Here is a 17,294-nt window from a genome sequence, read left to right on the forward strand (position 1 = left end):
CCGAGGAGGAGACTGCTGCAGGAATGCAGGCTGGGCTTCTGAGAATGAGGAGTTGTGTAGGTTGGCAGAAGCTGGAGATGAGGAGAGGGAGCCTCCTACTGCCCAAGTCCAGGGCCCACCAGAATGTCTCACCCTCCTCTGCATCCCCACAGCAGTACTACTGCTGGCCCCAAAGCACTGTCCTACCTCATTCTACCCACCAGAATGGAAGCTCCCATCTCCTTCCAGGTTCCACTGAGCAAGGGCTTGCACTCAAAGGTACAGCTGTAAATGTCTATGAACTTGGATTTCAGAGAGAGGTGGCAGGAAGTAGTCAAGAAACAGGAGGAAGTGGGTGCTGATTCACAGAAAACACATTAGAAAGACTTAAAAAACATTTTATTACAGTTGGTGAGCAGGTAGTGACAAGCCTCAGCAGGGAGGGCAGATACCAGCTACATCAAGAGGGGAGGGGCAGGGGGCCCAGAAACAAGGCCTTGGAGGAGAAGGCAAGCAAAGAAGACTTTACCCAACTACTCTGACAAGTCCTTATAGGTCACTCAGGAGCATCTTGGGACTCTTAAAGAATAGGTACCCCCTGCACAAGACTCTGGGCATAGAGCTGAAAGCTGCTGGGCTCCAGGTTAAAAAGTGTGCTCCTCTGGAAATCTAAGAGGAGAGAAAGGGAAGAGAGAACAAACCATCAGCAAGCACTGTGATACACACAGAACTAAGCTCTGGGCCTGTCTGTTGGGAAGGGACATACAGGACTGATTTGGGATAAGTAGCAACAGAGGTCTATGGATTTACACAGAAAGAGGCAGAAACTCATTCTACCCAGTAGCAATTAGGCAGCTGGCACCCAAGCACCATTCAGATTCAACCTCCACAGAACTGGGATCCCTGCCCTTACCCCCACTTAGCTTACTTAAAAGTTCCCAACTACTGTTACTGTCTGGAAGACTGACTTCAGAGCTAGATGAAGAAAGAGACATGGCAAAGGTGGCAGCCAGGGGCAGCTTAGATTGGAGGACGTGAACAGAGGTTCTAAAAAGGGGAACATAATCAGAGGCAGAGATGATGATGGTGGGTCAACCCTCCCAGCACAGAACTGTCCTCCTTTCTGAGGCTAGGATTCCAGTCTCCTCCCTCTTTATCCTCCAAACACACAAAGATACTTTGGTGACTCTATATCAAATAATGAATGCCTAGCTAGTACTGCCCTTTGGGCTATAACCCAGATACTCATACCACCCCTAAAAGTTCATGTCAAATCTAGAATAGCTGAACTTTGATCCCCATTCCTGGCCTATGTGAAAAAAATCCCTTTCACTGCCACAAACACCATGGCCCTTTATCTGAGGAGATCATGCTCCTACTGGGCATCCTGAGTCTCTGTCCTGGCAGCCTGCAGGGTGTGACCCTTGCCTGCCTGGCCACTTTGCAGCTGCGCCAACAACTGCCAGACCATGAGCCCAAATAGGACCCAACTTCTCTGTCTCTGGGAGGAATTCCGCCACCCCACAAGTGGCCTCCTCAGCACAGCTGGAACCCTCACGTGGGCAAGGACACTTTCTCATGGCCTGGAGGAGAGGGCGTGGGAAGAAGAGCTTTGGAGGGAGGTAGAGGCAGCACAGAGAAGGGAGGGAAAGAGAAAGGAGTGGGAAAGGGTATCCTGGTCTGTCTGCAGAACAAGACAGACAAAGAAGTGATAGGCACAAAGAGGAGGTCTAGTCCTGGTCCTTCCTTCCAGCTTCAGGCCTGAGCTTGCCTCCCCTCAGCCAGTTGTCCCAGCAGCAGTTCCTGGTGCTGGCCTACAGGTGAGAGAAAATATAAGGGGGCTGTTCTCCAACTTCCTTCCCCCTCCCTCCCTTATGCCCAGTCTGGTGCTGAAATCGGAAACAGATACATTCTAGTCCAATTGATGGGAGGTTTCCAAGCTGCTTGACTAAAGAGACTAACACTTTTAGAGGCAAGACAAATACTTAACCAGACTTCTGAGTAGCTCAAACAGTTAGCACTATGGCCACTTACTAGGGAGCATCAGGCAGATTTCCAAAAAGGGGGCAGGTAAACTCATACCCATCCTCAATCTTTTACTCACGCAGCTGGCCCCGCAACAACTTCAGTTCCTCGCACAGAATCTTTCACTCCTCCCACAGCAGTTGCTGCCTGCAGGGATGACAGCCCCGTCATTCTAAAGCCAATCAACAAGCCCAGAGAAGGTCAGCAGAGCCACATTTCCATCAGTAGCATTGCGAAGCGTGTGGAGCTGCTCAGACCAACTCACGCTCCTACTCATACCCTGCGGCAGGAATCTGGCTCCCTGGTGTCTGTTGCCCTTCTTCTATCGGCCCAGGACACCCTTAGGCACAGCCAGGAAAGGCCACAATGCCAGATGGAAAGAAGGGAGTGAGAATTCAATACTAAGGGTAGGGACGCAATTATCAGACCCAAACTGCGCCTCTGGTACAAGTCAGGGGAGCGGCGTTCTTGGAGAACTGCTGGGAAAACGGGATACCCTGACTCGCATATATCAGGTGGGAGTTGAAGGTGCTGAATCTTGATCAAGACCTTCCCAGATACAGGACACTGACGCCACCATTCCCAGCCTGTGCCAGCGACTACTGCCGCCGCCCGGTTCAAACCCGCTCTTAGGCCGGGAAAGCCCGACTTCGGACTATCTGCCGCAGCGCCACTTGGGAAACTGAGTTCGCCCCTCACGGAAACCACCGGCGTAGTAGGCTGCGGAACTACGTTTTCCTGGAAGCGACACGTGCGTTCACACCCACCCCGTGAAGCTTGCCGGGAAACCGAGTTTTTCTGATTCTGTAGTGATCGTATCTACGGACCAAATGAACTACGTATTCCAGGGTGCATCGCGCAGTTAGTAACGGTGTCGCGCCGCTGGTCCCAGGACTTCTTGGGAAATGAAGTCTAAGCGACCTTGACACTTAACAGCCTGGGTTACCCTTGGGACTCCATTCCCCAGCAAGCTTAGGGTGCAGCGTGCGCTATGGACCCGCAGGTCGCAGGGCTGAAGCAAAAGATTGAGGACACATTGTGCCCTTTCGGCTTCGAGGTTTACCCTTTCCAGGTAGGTTTGTCCCTCCTGCGGTGCTAGGGCGAGATGTGTGGTTGGACCGGCGTGAGACCCAGGAGCCTTCTGATCCTTCCCGAGCTCCTCTAGCACCGTGTCCAAACTGACCTATCGGGACAGGGTTTCAACGTGGGTTTGGGTTAAAAAGGTAAAGAAACGGTGGCATGCTTTTACTCCCATAGAATGCAGATTGATGAGTAACAGACGCCATGTGATCCAGTAACTTGTGCCTCTGTTACCTATATAATTTACAGGAAGAAAGGGGCCTGTGTGGCCATAGTCACCTTGGAAACTTCCCAAAGGAGTTAGGAGAGAGCAGAGCCTGGAAGGTTTGCTTGGCTGGGATTTAGGGCATCTGTGGAGGGAAGAGCATCCCTAGCAAACAATTGGCTGATTTGTTCAATCTACCAACAGAAGGACAATTCATGATGTTGCCATTCACTAGCCCTGGACTGGGTGTAGAAACTCTGCACCCACCTGACACAGAAGTCTGACACCACCACCGACCCTTATTTACATAGGTCTGTTTCCCACTTACCTAGTGTCTGCTCTGAGCCCTATGCTTGGATACAAAGCTAAATCAACTCAGTTGAGCCCATTGCCTGATGCGTAAGAGACAGCACGCTCCCACCCTTTCCACTGAGGTGCTGGGAGAGAATATAAAGGACGATGTAGGTTGGGTCTAGCTTGAGAGAGAAGACTTCCGAGGAAAAAAATGGAGTTGAGCTATATATGAAAAGATAGATTGGAAGGAAAGAGGGTTTTGTACATCCCAGATATCAGGAACAGCTTGAGTAAAGGTGTGGAGGTAGTGGTGGATGGCAGGTATCGTGGAGAGTGAGGACACCTATCTGGTGGGTCAAGTAGACCCGGGTAGTGGGAGCTATTGTACTGAACATAGCCACCTGCAGCCCTGCCAGTTATCCTAGGCTATTTCTCGCACCTCCCAACTCCCACATCCAGTTAGTCACCAAGACCTTTAAGAATCTGTCTCCTGAATCTCCCAAATCCACTCCCTTCCACCCACCCAACCTGTGCTTTGGTCCAGGCCACTATTTCTCATTTTAATTACTGCAGTAACCTCCTTGCTGTCATTTTTGCCTCCAGTCCATCCTCCACATGACAACCAGATCTATCTAAAACTGACCATGTCAGTTTACTCCTTATATCCTCAACAGCTAGTCCCTCATTGTCACCAGTGAATACCTTAAATTGGCGTTAAAGACCAATCACAATTTCACCCCTACTGATCTCTCTAGCCTTCTTTCCCCCTTCTCCCCTCTATAGACCCTCTACTTCTATCAAACTAGACAATTTTCTTTTTTTCCAAGCGTGCCATGTACTTTTTGCCTGTCTTTGTTTATGCTGTGACCTCTGTTTAGAACACACACCAGATTCTCCCTCCCCACATCAGTCTGTTAGTTTCCTTCCCAGCCTTCGAGACTTAGCTTTCAAGAGGCCTAATTTTAGAAAACCCTTACCTGGCCCTGTCATTGCACTAATCACAGTATAGTCTTTCTTTTGTTCTTAGGTGATCAAGAATTCTCTGCTCTATTCTAAACACTGTCAAATTCAGATGAGTCCTCCATTAACAGGCATCACAGAGCATCAGGAGAAATTCATTGGGTGAATGAGATGGAGGCTGGGGCAAGATGTATGAGGACTTGAATGCCAGGCTAAGGTATGGGCCTGGCAAAGCCTTGAGTTGGCCTTCCTGCATGGCCTAATTTTCTCTCTGTTCCAGGTGGCCTGGTACAATGCACTCCTGCCTTCAGCCTTTCACCTGCCCCTACCAGGACCTACCCTGGCCTTCCTGGTTCTCAGCACACCTGCCATGTTTGACCAGGCCCTCAAACCCTTCCTGCAGCAATGCCACCTCCGACCACTGACGGACCCTGTGGACCAGTGTGTGGCCTACCACCTGGGCCGTGTTAGAGAGGTGAGCAAGGCTCATATCCTCCCCCAGATTCCAAACCTGCAGCTGCTTCCACCAGCTCCTCCAAGCCCACGACAGAATCTAGACCTATCTAGGGCTAGGAGCCATTTCCAAGGTGGGATATCCTAAAGCCAGCCTTGACACTGTGATCTCTCCATTTCTGCCTTTTCATCCCAGTTCAGCCACCTTCCTCTAGCAGCACCCCCAGGTCTGGAATCAATCTCACTTACCCTGAACTGGCAGGCAGCTACGTGAACCTCAGACCAGACTTGCCTTGTCCTCCAAGTGAAAGAGGAATAGGCCCAACATCCCCTGGGCATCTCTCACCTGTCTGCCCTAGATCTTAAAGCTTTTTTGCTGTCTTTGAGGCCTTTTGAGGACAGGACAATATTCCCCCACCACAGACTCACATGTACACAATACAGTGGGTCTCCCCAAAGGTGAGCCAGGTCTTCCTCCACATTGAGACTCTGGAGGGCAGAGCCAAGACACCTCTCTTAATCGTTTCTGAGCAAAACCTTGTGTATTTCCCTTTAAACATGAGCTGTCCTGAACAGAGTATAATTTTATTCACACTGGAGTCCCCCACCCCAAGTTTAAGGTCATATTTTCCCTACAAACATGCCTTCTGAGGACAGGACCATGTTAATACACTTAGGGCTCTTTAGGAAAAGGTCATGCATGATTCCTCATGTTGAAAGAAGCCTCCATCTTGTCCTCTATCCCAGAGCCTCCCAGAGGTGCAAGTGGAAATCATCACAGACTACGAGGTACACCCCAATCGGCGCCCCAAGATTCTGGCCCAGACAGCAGCCCATGTGGCAGGGGCTGCTTACTACTACCAACGACGGGATGTGGAATCTGACCCCTGGGGAGCTCAGGTCAGAGAGCAAGTGTGAATGAGTAAAAACAAGAGGTCGTGAAAGTCCCTCAAGATAACAGGTCCTACATTCTCCCTCCCTTGGGAAATGGAGTCGGTAGACACAGTTCAGAACAAAGTTGTGCCTTGCCTAGAGGTCCAACCCCACATGCTTTCTGGAGTCTTCCTGGGAACACATCAGGTCAGAAAACCTGGTCTGTTCTTAATACCGTTACAAGATAGAGTGGGCAGTGCAGTGATTAGACCAGTAGTGAGACTGGGAAGTTGATTGAGGCTCTGTGTAAGGAACCCTTCCCCAAGGCCAGAGTGAGCTCTATGAAAAAGGTAATCCAAGAGGGAACGGGGAAGCCCAGCCACAAGAGTGACAGCTCACATTGAATTGTGTCCCTTGAGTGAGACGTAATGAGCAAGCCTAGCTTGCAGTGATGGTAGTTGACTTGGTGTGAAACCATGACCTTGCCTTTTTTCACCATCTGTAGCACATATCAGGTGTGTGCATACACCCCCGCTTTGGGGGCTGGTTTGCCATCCGGGGAGTGGTCCTGCTGCCAGGAACAGAGGTGCCCAGTCTGCTACCCACAAAGCCCCTGGACTGCATACCTGCTAGAGCTGACCGCATCACTCTGCTTGAACGTTTTAATTTCCATTGGCGTGACTGGACTTACCGGGATGCTGTTCCACCCCAGGAGCGCTACTCAGAAGAGCAGAAGGTGTACTTTTCCACTCCACCTGCCCAGCGCTTAGCCTTACTGGGCTTGGCCCAGCCCTCAGAGGAGCCTATCTCTGCATCCCCTCAACTTCCTTTCACCACACTCACACCCAAGCCTAAGAATCCCAGCAGAGGCCGGGGTTGGCTCAGCCCCAGGGTCTCACCACCTGCCTCCCCTGGCCCTTGAATACCCTCTTCCCTCCTCCCATCCCCCTTTGAGATCCCTATTTATGACAGCAGTACTTGCTAGGACTTTGGCAAGGTTTTATTTTGGGTATAAGATGATTATTTTTGACTTAATAAAATTATAGTAGAGATCTTCAGTGAAGATGACAAAGCTCAGAGACATCTGGTCAAGGCAACCAGAAATCAAAGATGAAGGCAGATCCAGAATTTCCTACCTGCCTTGGAGTATGGCTACTATCTGTTAACCATTTTTCGGAGCAGTCATCCCCTAAATAACGGTACAGGCCTTTCAGCATCGTGAGGATTAAATAAATACATATGAAGCAGGCATATAGTAGTAAGTGGTATGTTGGCTGTTACTGAAGGCCTGGAAATTCCGTACTGCTATTCATGTCTTGCTTTTGTGAATACTTCTGTGGCGGGTAGCTAAGGACAAGTTGTCTGGAAGGACACAGTATACACAGAACGATTCTCCAAGTCCTGAATGAGCCTTAGCCTCAGGGGCCCAGCAAGAACCCACCTTCTCCCCTTCCTGACAACCTCCCACAGGTAAACTGTATGAATGAGGGCCAAAAAAGGACTATCCTCAGATAAAGGATAGAACCCAGGGAAGCCAGTAAGTACACAGCACTGTGCTTCTGCTAACTGAAATCCCTATCCCACAAACAACAGCCCTGTTAAGTAGCCCCTATCCACCCCACTTTCAGTTCCAAAAGTATAGAAGCCTCTAATTTTGGTATTTTATAGAGCTAGTGCCAGCCATTTATCACAGGAGACCAAGCTTCAGATTCTCATGCAGCCCTCCCAGTAGTGGTAATGTCCAAGTGATCTTATTGGAGCCTTAACCTGCAAACCAAACCAGCCCACAGCATAAATTGCACTGACTTGGACAATAAAGGATGTCTTGCTCTTCTCCCCCAGATTACACAGCAAAACAAAACGTTAGCGTCTTGATTCAGTTCCATTCCATGTCTACCTGCATTTCCCCTCAACATAAATTCCCAACCTAGGCAGCTCTCACTCGTCTTCCCCTGAAGAGGGAAAGCAGGAGTAAATTTCTCTTAAAAATCAAAGGCTAATGCCCCCTAAAATGAAGAATCAACAAAGTTTCAGTTCAAGTTTAATAGAAACTACAAAAGATCAAAAGTGATGCTGTCCCACTATTATACACATCAGTCGGCCTGCCCCATACACAGCTCAGGCCATTCCCAACAGAGGAAGAAAGGCTGGCCTCTCCCACCCATGCAAGAAAAGGCCTGTCTTGTTCCATACCACAACTGGACTAAGTCTAAAATCTTGTTTTAAGCATGACAATAGCACAAAAGAGGTTTTGTTCTCACAGCTGCCCATGGCAGCCCGGTCTTAAAACAACCCAGCGCTCACTTCTGCTTAGAGAAATATTCTTTGCTCTTCTGGACATCAGGCTTGATGGTATCACTGCCAGGCTTCCAGCCAGCTGGGCACACTGCAAGAAAAAGGTACCACTAATCAATAACCTGCTCAGTGGTAAACTCCCCTCTCCTCCCATGAAGAAATGGATGACTGAAAACTAAATCTGAGCCCTAAAGAGCCTGAATATTTATTTAGTCACCTGGAAACCTATGCTACAGTCAGAGCTTATTCAGCCTTTCAGTGCAAGGCTAACTACACAAACATGTTAATTTAATTCTCACCACAGCCCTAAGACTATTACACCCGATTTATTCATGCAATGTCTAAAATTTAAGGAAATGACAACTTCAATTGTATGCTTTGTTCTAAAGATAATCTGCCTAAAGCATATATGGCAAAATATTAATATTTGTTAAAAGTAGATAGTAAATGGGTATTTATATGTTCTGTTAAATTTATGTATGATTCAAATACATCTTTAAAAAATAAGCTTAAGAGTTCCTCAACAAATAGTGCCAAGAAAGCTGGATTTCTACATGCAGAAAAAATGAAGTTTAACCCTACTTCATACCATATACAAAAAATGTTTAAATGGACCAACCACCTAAATAAGAGCTAAAACCATAAACTCTGAAGACAGGGAGGTAAAACTTGATGACCTTGGATTTGAAAATATATTTAGATACAATACCTAAAGCACAAGTAACAATTAACAATAAAACAGAAATTGGACTTAACATCAACAATTTTTATATATCAAGACACTGAAGAAAGTGAAGACAACACACAAAATGGGAGGAAATATTTATAAATTACGTATCTGTTGAAGAACTAATATCCAAAATATACATACAACTCCCACAACTCAGAGACAATCCACTCAAAAATGGGCCAAAGAACTTGGACATTTCTCCCAAGACAGAATGACAAATAAGCACATGACATTTGCTCAGTCAGGGAAATGCAAATAAAAAAAAACATACTATAGTAAAAGAGTTGGCACCCATGCAGAAATCCCTTGCTATTGCTATTGCTGGTGGGAATGTAAAATGGTACCACTGCTGCTGCAGGAAATGCTTTGGCAGTTCCTGAAGGAGTTAAATATTGAATTACCACATATCCCAGCGATTCCACTCCTATGTATATACCCAAAAGAGTTTGAAACAAGGACTCAGACACCTGTTCACCAATATTCTAGCAGTACTATCCACAACAGCCAAAAGGTGGCAACCACCCTGTCGTCCATTAAAAGATGTATATACTAAATGTGATACATATATAAACTGGAGTCTTAAAGAATCAAGTTCTGACACATGCTACCACATGAATTAACCTTAAGAGCCTTGAGAACAAGCTATATAAAGAAATCAGACACAAATGGACAAAACAGTCTGATTTCACTTACATGAAGTATCTAAAATAGACAAATTCAGGCACAAAGCAGAAGTTATCAAGGGTTGGAGAGAAAGGGGAATGGGGAATTACTGCTCCAGGGTTACAGCCTATATATATGGGATAATGGTAAAGTTCAATAAACAGCAATAGCTGCAAAACACTAAATGTAATTAATGCCACTAAAGTGTAGACTTAAAATGGTACATTTTATCATATAGATGGTGTTTTTAACCAAAAACTGATTTAAAAACCTTAAATGACCCCAACCATTCTTGACCCCAAACCAAGAACAAAATAAGCTGAAGAAATGACAAAGTTAGGACTGTGTAAACCCATAACCCTAAGGTGCTATTACTTCCCTCTGGCCTTTCAGAGACCCAAAGGCAGCCACCGGCCTGCCTCTTTGATGTTTTTATACTGCCAAACTACATCACCTGAAATACAAAAGGGCAGGACATCCACAGAAGGATGTTAGTTTCACTAAGTGAATAACTGCCTTCTTTCTACCCTTCCTGTAAGCAAAAGGTCTGAGTTTGAATTTTTCAAACTCTGATGCAGGAAGTAAAGCCTTTAACTTTTTTCTATAGTCCTACAGGAGCTAGCAATGCTCCTTGGGCTAACCTGAGGAAAGTGAGGTTGAGGAGACTGAGCTCTGAGTTTTCACTTGTATTTGTCTCTAAGAGACACATGTAGTCATCAAAGTCCAGTAACAGCAGCAGAAGTCTGACTTGCTTAAGTGAGAAAGTAGAAGCCCATATTGGTCCAAGGATGTCATAGCTTCAGATGTCAGACTCTGCAACCAGCTGTCTGGAAACAAGGGATACATGGAACAAGCACTAAATGGCAGACCCAGCTGCCATTACTTTCCTGAAATCTCTATTTGATTGTTGCATAGTTACTGGCTTGAGTTGGCACCAAAAGGTAAAAGCACAGGTCCTAATCAGCAGATGGCCGCACAAAAACAAAAACCAAGCCAAAGCCATACATAAATTTAGCAATAGGCGTTAACACAGAACCGAAAAGATTCTTCTGTATAGAAAGGAAACAAAGTTTTAGAACAACAGCCCAATTATAAATCATGACACAATCACAGGTGAAATAAAAAACCAGAGAAAAGGACTTTGCCAACTTTTTAAGTCCCTGGCTTGAATACTTCATGACACTTAGGACTATACCAATAATTAGTAACAGGACAAATATTCATGCTGACAGTGCTGGTTTTTCATAATCAAAATGGAGTCCAAAGAGAACTGGTTAAGCCCACAGAAACCAGCTTCAAGTGCAGCTGAAGTACTATGTGACTCATGGTAACTTTAGCACGAAAGAACTTCCCCAACACAGAAGGACCTAAATAATGACTTTTTCAGCATTTTAATCACCTAAAAGAGAGCTTTGAATTTAGTCCAGTTCCCATCTACTATGACTAAGTGCTGTGTTTAAGTACTGGTTTACTGCTCCTCAAAAACAGGGGCACAAGATACACAGTATCAAATCATTTATACAACTGAAACTATGTGTCAACTGTATCTGAAAAAAAAAAAAGGAATGTAGGGTTGTCAAACAACACATGTAAAGCACCTCCTATGTAGTCCCTGGTATTCACAGGTTCTCACATGGTTAACCATCATATTCTTTCTAAACCATAAAAGGCTGCACACAGAAAGCTGCGCCTGTTCTAGAACGACGAAGCAACAGAGACCAGAGTCTGAAAAGGCACCGCTTCCCTCCACACAGTCATGAAAGCTTGTGTTGAATCTAGCCTATAAGCAAGGTCCTAGGAAAATCCAGCAAAGGGTCAACTTAGCCTTTGGTTTCTTTCATCTTTGTGCTGAACCTCATCCCCCACCAGAGGGCAGTCTCAGCAGCTGTCTGCTGCTTCTATCCACCCTGAAGCTGACAGGTGTTTCTACAGATGCTGCCTACTGCTATCAATGCTCACTGATACCTATTATCCTTCCATTCTGGCCAAGCTTGCATTTTTAGATTCCCCAGACACCACTAATCCAGACTCTGTAACTTCTATCTTCAAAACACAAAACCAAAGCTGAAATGGGCCTTAAGACAGCTAGTCTGAATTACCTGTCTTTTGGAGAGAGAAAACGAGATACAGCAAGACAAGAAATTTGTCTTAAGTCCACCTATGCACTTGATCAGCAGCTCAATCACAACTATCTTGTTCTCAATTATGTTGTTTGGCGGGGAGGAGGTTCAAGATCCCCTTCCCCCACATTCCCAGAACTTGCAGCCTCAGGAACTGAGTTCTTTAAACTAACCCTTCGTTGGGGTAAGGTTGTCCCATTTCAGCAACTATATTTGGTGGAGGTAAGGATTGTGGGGAGGTACACACATCATAAAAGTAAAAAAAACTACATACAGCCTTACAAACTCAAAAGCTGGGATCAAGTATTTCAGTACTTTATCACAACACTACAGTGAGAATACATGAGAAATACTACTAGTGTTAGAGCAGTAGGAAAAGGATCTATACTCTGCTAGATAAAAACATAAGGTGAAAAAAAAAACATAAGGTGAATTTGTTCAGTCATGTTCATCTTTGATGCTGAAACTTCTAATGAAGAATCTTAATATTTTGTCTGAAAGCCTCTGGCCCTAAGCTGCCCTCCTTGAAAAAAATTTGATATTAAACATTTACATAATTTGGTTACGTGGTGACTATAATTCTTTCAAATACAACCATATTGTACAACAGATACATTTTTTAGAAATAGAAACATTCGTTGTACTTGGCCCATTGTCTTAAGTTCTTAGTCCTATTTTTTTATTTCCCAAATTTCAAAACTGGTCTTGTAAAAATCTTTTTTAAAAACCCCAATTAAACAAATATGGACTATAATTATTAAGCTCTTCTCCCAATAACACCACCCCAACCACAATCCAGAGACTTCAGTTTCTTAAAGAGGCATAATCATCCTTTTCTTATTTGGTAGACTTTGTTCCTACATCTTCTCCACCCTAACATAGTCTGTTGTCCTTTCACCAAGTGGATTGGCTTACCTTCCCCATGTTTGTCAGTGAACTGGAAGGCCTGAACCAGTCTCAGAGTCTCATCTACAGAGCGGCCAACAGGGAGGTCATTTACAGTGATCTGACGAAGGATACCTTTATCATCAATGATAAAGAGGCCTCTGGGAGGAAGAGATTGAAGGTTTGAGGATAAGGCAATGTTTATGAATTGCTTTGTCAGAATACAGAAGCAATGGAAATGGGCTGATCTCCCAACCTTGCATTGACCTTGTCTTTGGTGAAGTGGCCCCTACACAGAGAATGAAATGTGACCACCACACTATATACGTTAAATTTACAAAGTAATATACGTCAATTATTTCTCAATAGAGCTGGGAGTTAAAATGAGAAAGAGGGTCTCCCACCAAATACAAAGCCCTCAGCCAATCATACAATTCTGATGTCAGCCCCCACAAAGCAGGTACATACCTGAATGAGATGCCTTCATCAACCTTTAAGACCCCATAGTCCTGAGCAATGGTGTGCTTGGGGTCTGATACCAAGGGAATGTTCATGGATCCCAGTCCTCCTTGTTTCTTAGGTGTGTTGATCCTACAGCAAAAGGCACACAAAAATCACAATCATTCAAACTCTTGTGCTGCAAAAGAATTAACTGTTATTACTTCCCCTTCCCAACATTCCTAATCTAACTTCCCCAAAAAGCTTTAAAACTTTTTCCAGCAGTAAGATGAATTGTTGAGGACAGTTCAAGTCAACAGGGCATATTCAGCTGTAACCCAAGCAGGTTCTCCTCTGCTGCCAGGTAAAGAGAAGAGGAAGTCAGGGCCTTTGCACTCCTTCCTTAGAAGTCAAGAAGCCTATGCTTGATAAAGTCTTTGCCCAACCTCCCAGTCCCAGTCACTTCTTAGTTAAAAAGTCTTTATGCCAAATGGACCAAAAGATTTACCATGCCAGGTGACAGAAGTGAGAATCCACAGAAGCACCAATCACTTGGCAGTTGAGTTTCTTAAATTCTTCTGCCCGATCACTGAATGCAATGATCTCCGTGGGGCACACAAAGGTGAAGTCAAGGGGGTAAAAGAAGAAAACAATGTATTTCCCTGGGGGCGGGGAGAACAAAAGTCACAAGCCAGTCTTTGAAAGACTTCCTTTCTTTATAGAGAATGAAAACCCACAGACATTTTCCAATGGAAAAAGTTTTTAAGTTAATGGCATACACAACAATTGCTAATGCCAAGATGCTCAACAGAAATGTCTCCTAGCAGCTACTTTCAGAACCTCTTGCAGCAGGAGGTCCTTGAAGTAGAAGGAACTGAAAGAGTCCTATGTTTTTGTTTCCCAGACTTGACATTAGCTGCCAACTGCAGAACAAACACTGTTCAGTCTAATTTTGAACTCTAGGTAGTTAAAATTCGCACAAACACCAAGTTCTCCAATGAAGAAATGCAAAAGCAAGGATACAATTATTTACTGGATAGCCTAATGCTATAGACTTATAAACCATGCCCAGGAAAAGCGGAACTGCTGGATTCTCTGCTCTAAAGCAGTAAGAGATCAATGAGAAGTCAGAGACTTTGCACTTAAGTTTTAAGTGATCAAGTGAACCACCACAACAAACATGTTCCTAACAACCTGGTAAGGCAATAGAGAAAAAACTTACAAGGCAAAAGTTCCAAAGTCCCAGCATTTCTAGTCATAATTTTACGCTATCACTTAGATTACTAACTGAGGTACATCTTCAACTGGCCAGGCAAAACAATTCCATTTTCCTGAATCTAACATACTCTTACCTTTGTAGTCAGATAGGCTGATGTCTTTGAACTGACCATCTGGCATAACAGCTGTGGCTTTGAAGTTAGGGGCAGGGTGCCCAATTTTGGCATTTCCTGAAGACATTGTGCTGGAAAAGAGGAAATGAATTAGAAACAATCCTTATTTCTGTAGATAACCAACACCATTCATCTATTTAGACTTAGCTGTAGAAGGAAGAAATTGTCCAATGGTCCTGAACATACATGTTCACTTTTATTAGTACTAAGAAGCCTAAACTGATCTTTTCAACTGAACAAAACCAGGTATTACACATTTCTGAATCTCAGCTTCTCATCTAAAGATGGCAATTTCTTTATAAACTGAAGTAATCTCTATTGTTTTCTGAGTCATTTTGTACAATGGCTTTTTGTTACTTTCATCATACAGAAGCAGTGGATTGGGTGGAGACTCTCAAACCTGAACCCCAATACACAAGGCCACAAACCCTGAGTGCCCATTCCCAGAAATCATCATGGTTCCCTTTCCCTGGACTGTGCCATCCACCTGCCTTTATAACAAGAGAAGCAGACTCGACCTTTCTTGCAGGTAAATCTGCCCAACAGATCACACACCCTAAAGCCAATACAAAGCAGTAAGACCAGGATTGCGCCATCTGCTCAATCTCAAAACTTCAGATGTTGTGTTCAAGCCCTAGAAGTCCTTTCAAAAATGGGTTTTGACCTGGGAGCTAAGGTCCTGGGACAACAGTAAGCAGGACAAGAATCAATTTACTGCTAAAAGGCAATCTTGCATTGGATTCACCCATGTCTACACCAAGATAAGCAGTAAAGATTTAAGCCAGTTAAGCCATCGGTTTGAATGCTCCAACAGTTAATTCTCCAAGTCCCAAACGTTCTGGTTTGTAATACCACAATCAAAAGAAACGTTGGGAGCTTCAACTACCATAAATGTTTTACTGCTTAACACCTTTAATAACAACAAAGAACAACCACTAGGGCAGGCTGCAACCTGGTGACCAAACAGAGGGTGTAACCCTAACTAAGGGGCCTTCTCCTTCAATTCTGCTTTTCCAGGTGGCACCCACCTTCCACTAAAGCTGGACCAACTGGGGGTAAGGATGCTACATTTCCAGCCTGTTTGGTCCGCCCCCACCGCGGCAAGCGATCTGCCCAAGAAGCTCCCAGGCTGAACACATGACCCCAAGCTCCATTTCAGGGTACCCTCCCGCCACGCCCATCGTCACCAACACCCTAACAGTTCAGAAAATACCAGCAGAAAAGCGTACGCAGTCTTCACAGAGGCATTTGTAATCACCACAAACCCCATTCTACATATGGGTAAATAAAGACAGGGAAAGGAATCTTAAGTGTCCAAAGTTCCACAGCCAGCCACGGTTCAGGACTGGAGCAGCCTTTACTCCTATCACATGGGTGGTCTCAGATCAATTTCCAGGTCCATTCTAGATGCTTGCCGCACCCACTCCATCTGTAGATTAGTCAAGGAACCCCTACCACCACCAGCTCGCCCTGCCGCGCCAATCAGCGCCCTCAGCTCGGGTTGACGGTAGAGGTTTCAGCCGACGTAAGCCATGTGAGGGTGGGCGGGACCGCCTGACCACTCGGGCGCGGGCCTTCCCCGGCCTACTCCCCCGCCACTGTTGAGCCGGACAGGGGAACCCTCCGCTGCAGAAGATGACAAAGAGGACGAGCGGGACGCAGGGCCCTTCGCTCTGCCGAGGCTGAACTCCCTACAAACTCACCACGACTTGAGATGAAGGCCACCGGGACTCTTCAGGAGACAGACGGCGCGACACGCACGCGGGGTGCTGCCTTTATAGCCTGTAGGGCTCTCGCGAGAGTCGGAGCGGGCAAGGGGTGCGTGAGGAGGAAAGTAGAGGGGGATCCGGCGGGTGCCCCGCCCCGACCCAAAGTGCCCCGCCAGGATGACTCAGCGCTTTTCTTCGCTGGGGGCGGGCTCGGGTGCTGAAAGTAGCGATTCTCCTCCCCGCCGCCGACAGTTGTGGTGGAGAGTGAGGTAGTCCGGGATTTCAGTGGAAGGGGGGAAAGAGGGAGGGGTCTGCGCGCCTTACCTTCTAGGCGCCAACCAAGGTGAAGGTCCACGCTGCTGCTCACGGAGAACCACGCCTAACCACACTAAGCCTTTAAGAGCTCTCTCTCCAAATATTCCATCCTGATCGCCGCAGCCTCTGCCCTAGTAGATCATCAGTACCCCTCAGTGCTTAGGCAGCCTCCTTCATTGGTTCTGATTATAGAATTGTTTTCCATCTCCCATCCATCCCTTCCGCTGCGTTAGAGGGAATCTCTCTGAAATCTGATCGTGTCACTGATTTGTGGTTTAAAAAACGGGCTCTGTAGTCAATTTCCTGAGTTAAAAACTCCTTACCGTCATTTTATGTACGGCCTCAGTCAAGAGTCTTAAATCCACCCTAAGCCTTACTTTTCTCACCTGTTAAATGGGAATACAGGTAATTCTTTGAGAGCATCTCTATAGCTTATTTTGCACCCTACTTAGTTCTTATTATACATTAGAAATTGTTGATTATTATTAAAACTCTTCCTTGCTCCTCGACTGTAATAACCAAAACAGTGTGTAGCTGTTTCAAGCCTTTGGGCTTGGTTCAAGCGTGAAAAACCTGTTCCCTCCTACTTGGCACAGAGAGAAAATGACTTTTGAGACTCAGCCGAAGCATTACTTTCTCTGAATCTGTTCCCAATCTTGGCTCACCCCCAGAATTCCTCTGAAAATATCTGACGTGCTTATCCCCAGAATAGGTCATTCTGTTGGGGGAGCGTTGTGTATTTCCTCGGTCCTTGTCCCCGCGACAAAAAATTGAAGGGCAGAGACACAGTAGTGAAGCAGAGTAAAAGCTTTATTTAAAGTTACTTAAAAAGGGAAGAAGTGCAGCAGGTAACCTCACCAAGGAGAGGCGCCCCGAAAG

The 17,294-nt window shown here is 45.7% G+C and overlaps 2 protein-coding genes across 6 annotated transcripts; one reads left to right on the forward strand and one right to left on the reverse strand.

The window, feature by feature from the left end:
* Nucleotides 1-2,902: 2,902 nt before the first annotated feature.
* Nucleotides 2,903-7,118, forward strand: MMACHC (metabolism of cobalamin associated C). Of its 5 annotated transcripts, none has more exons than XM_037021853.2 (5): nucleotides 2,955-3,076; nucleotides 4,611-4,760; nucleotides 4,824-5,018; nucleotides 5,744-5,896; nucleotides 6,375-7,118. In XM_037021853.2, the coding sequence occupies exons 3-5, from the start codon at nucleotides 4,914-4,916 to the stop codon at nucleotides 6,789-6,791; spliced, it is 675 nt and encodes a 224-aa protein (XP_036877748.2). In that variant the 5' UTR covers nucleotides 2,955-3,076; nucleotides 4,611-4,760; nucleotides 4,824-4,913; the 3' UTR covers nucleotides 6,792-7,118. The 5 variants fall into 5 exon arrangements, with proteins under 5 accessions (XP_017498766.3, XP_017498765.3, XP_036877748.2 ...); XM_037021854.2 differs by having other exon boundaries at nucleotides 4,611-4,705; XM_073233833.1 differs by lacking the exon at nucleotides 2,955-3,076 and adding an exon at nucleotides 3,518-3,600 and having other exon boundaries at nucleotides 4,611-4,705.
* A 779-nt stretch (nucleotides 7,119-7,897) lies between these two features.
* PRDX1 (peroxiredoxin 1) lies at nucleotides 7,898-16,282 on the reverse strand. Its single transcript, XM_017643278.2, has 6 exons — nucleotides 16,095-16,282; nucleotides 14,353-14,462; nucleotides 13,509-13,662; nucleotides 13,031-13,153; nucleotides 12,593-12,723; nucleotides 7,898-8,255 (listed from the first exon to the last, which is right to left on the reverse strand). The coding sequence occupies exons 2-6, from the start codon at nucleotides 14,456-14,458 to the stop codon at nucleotides 8,170-8,172; spliced, it is 600 nt and encodes a 199-aa protein (XP_017498767.1). The 5' UTR covers nucleotides 14,459-14,462; nucleotides 16,095-16,282; the 3' UTR covers nucleotides 7,898-8,169.
* Between the last annotated feature and the right edge of the window lie 1,012 nt (nucleotides 16,283-17,294).

This window comes from Manis javanica, chromosome 4, assembly GCF_040802235.1.
Source record: "Manis javanica isolate MJ-LG chromosome 4, MJ_LKY, whole genome shotgun sequence".
Taxonomy (NCBI): Eukaryota; Metazoa; Chordata; class Mammalia; order Pholidota; family Manidae; genus Manis; species Manis javanica.

Bases quoted from the DNA above. Each gene is read 5' to 3' on its own strand.
- PRDX1 (XM_017643278.2), bottom strand. From the start codon at position 14,458: ATGTCTTCAGGAAATGCCAAAATTGGGCACCCTGCCCCTAACTTCAAA. The intron at 13,663-14,352 runs GTAAGAGTATGT...CCCCGCCCCCAG, and splicing joins CAGCCTATCTGACTACAAAG to GGAAATACATTGTTTTCTTC. The intron at 8,256-12,592 runs GTAAGCCAATCC...TTTTTCTTGCAG, and splicing joins CACTGACAAACATGGGGAAG to TGTGCCCAGCTGGCTGGAAG.
- MMACHC (XM_017643276.3), top strand. From the start codon at position 2,996: ATGGACCCGCAGGTCGCAGGGCTGAAGCAAAAGATTGAGGACACATTG. The intron at 5,019-5,743 runs GTGAGCAAGGCT...CCTCTATCCCAG, and splicing joins ACCTGGGCCGTGTTAGAGAG to AGCCTCCCAGAGGTGCAAGT. The intron at 5,897-6,374 runs GTCAGAGAGCAA...CACCATCTGTAG, and splicing joins CTGACCCCTGGGGAGCTCAG to CACATATCAGGTGTGTGCAT.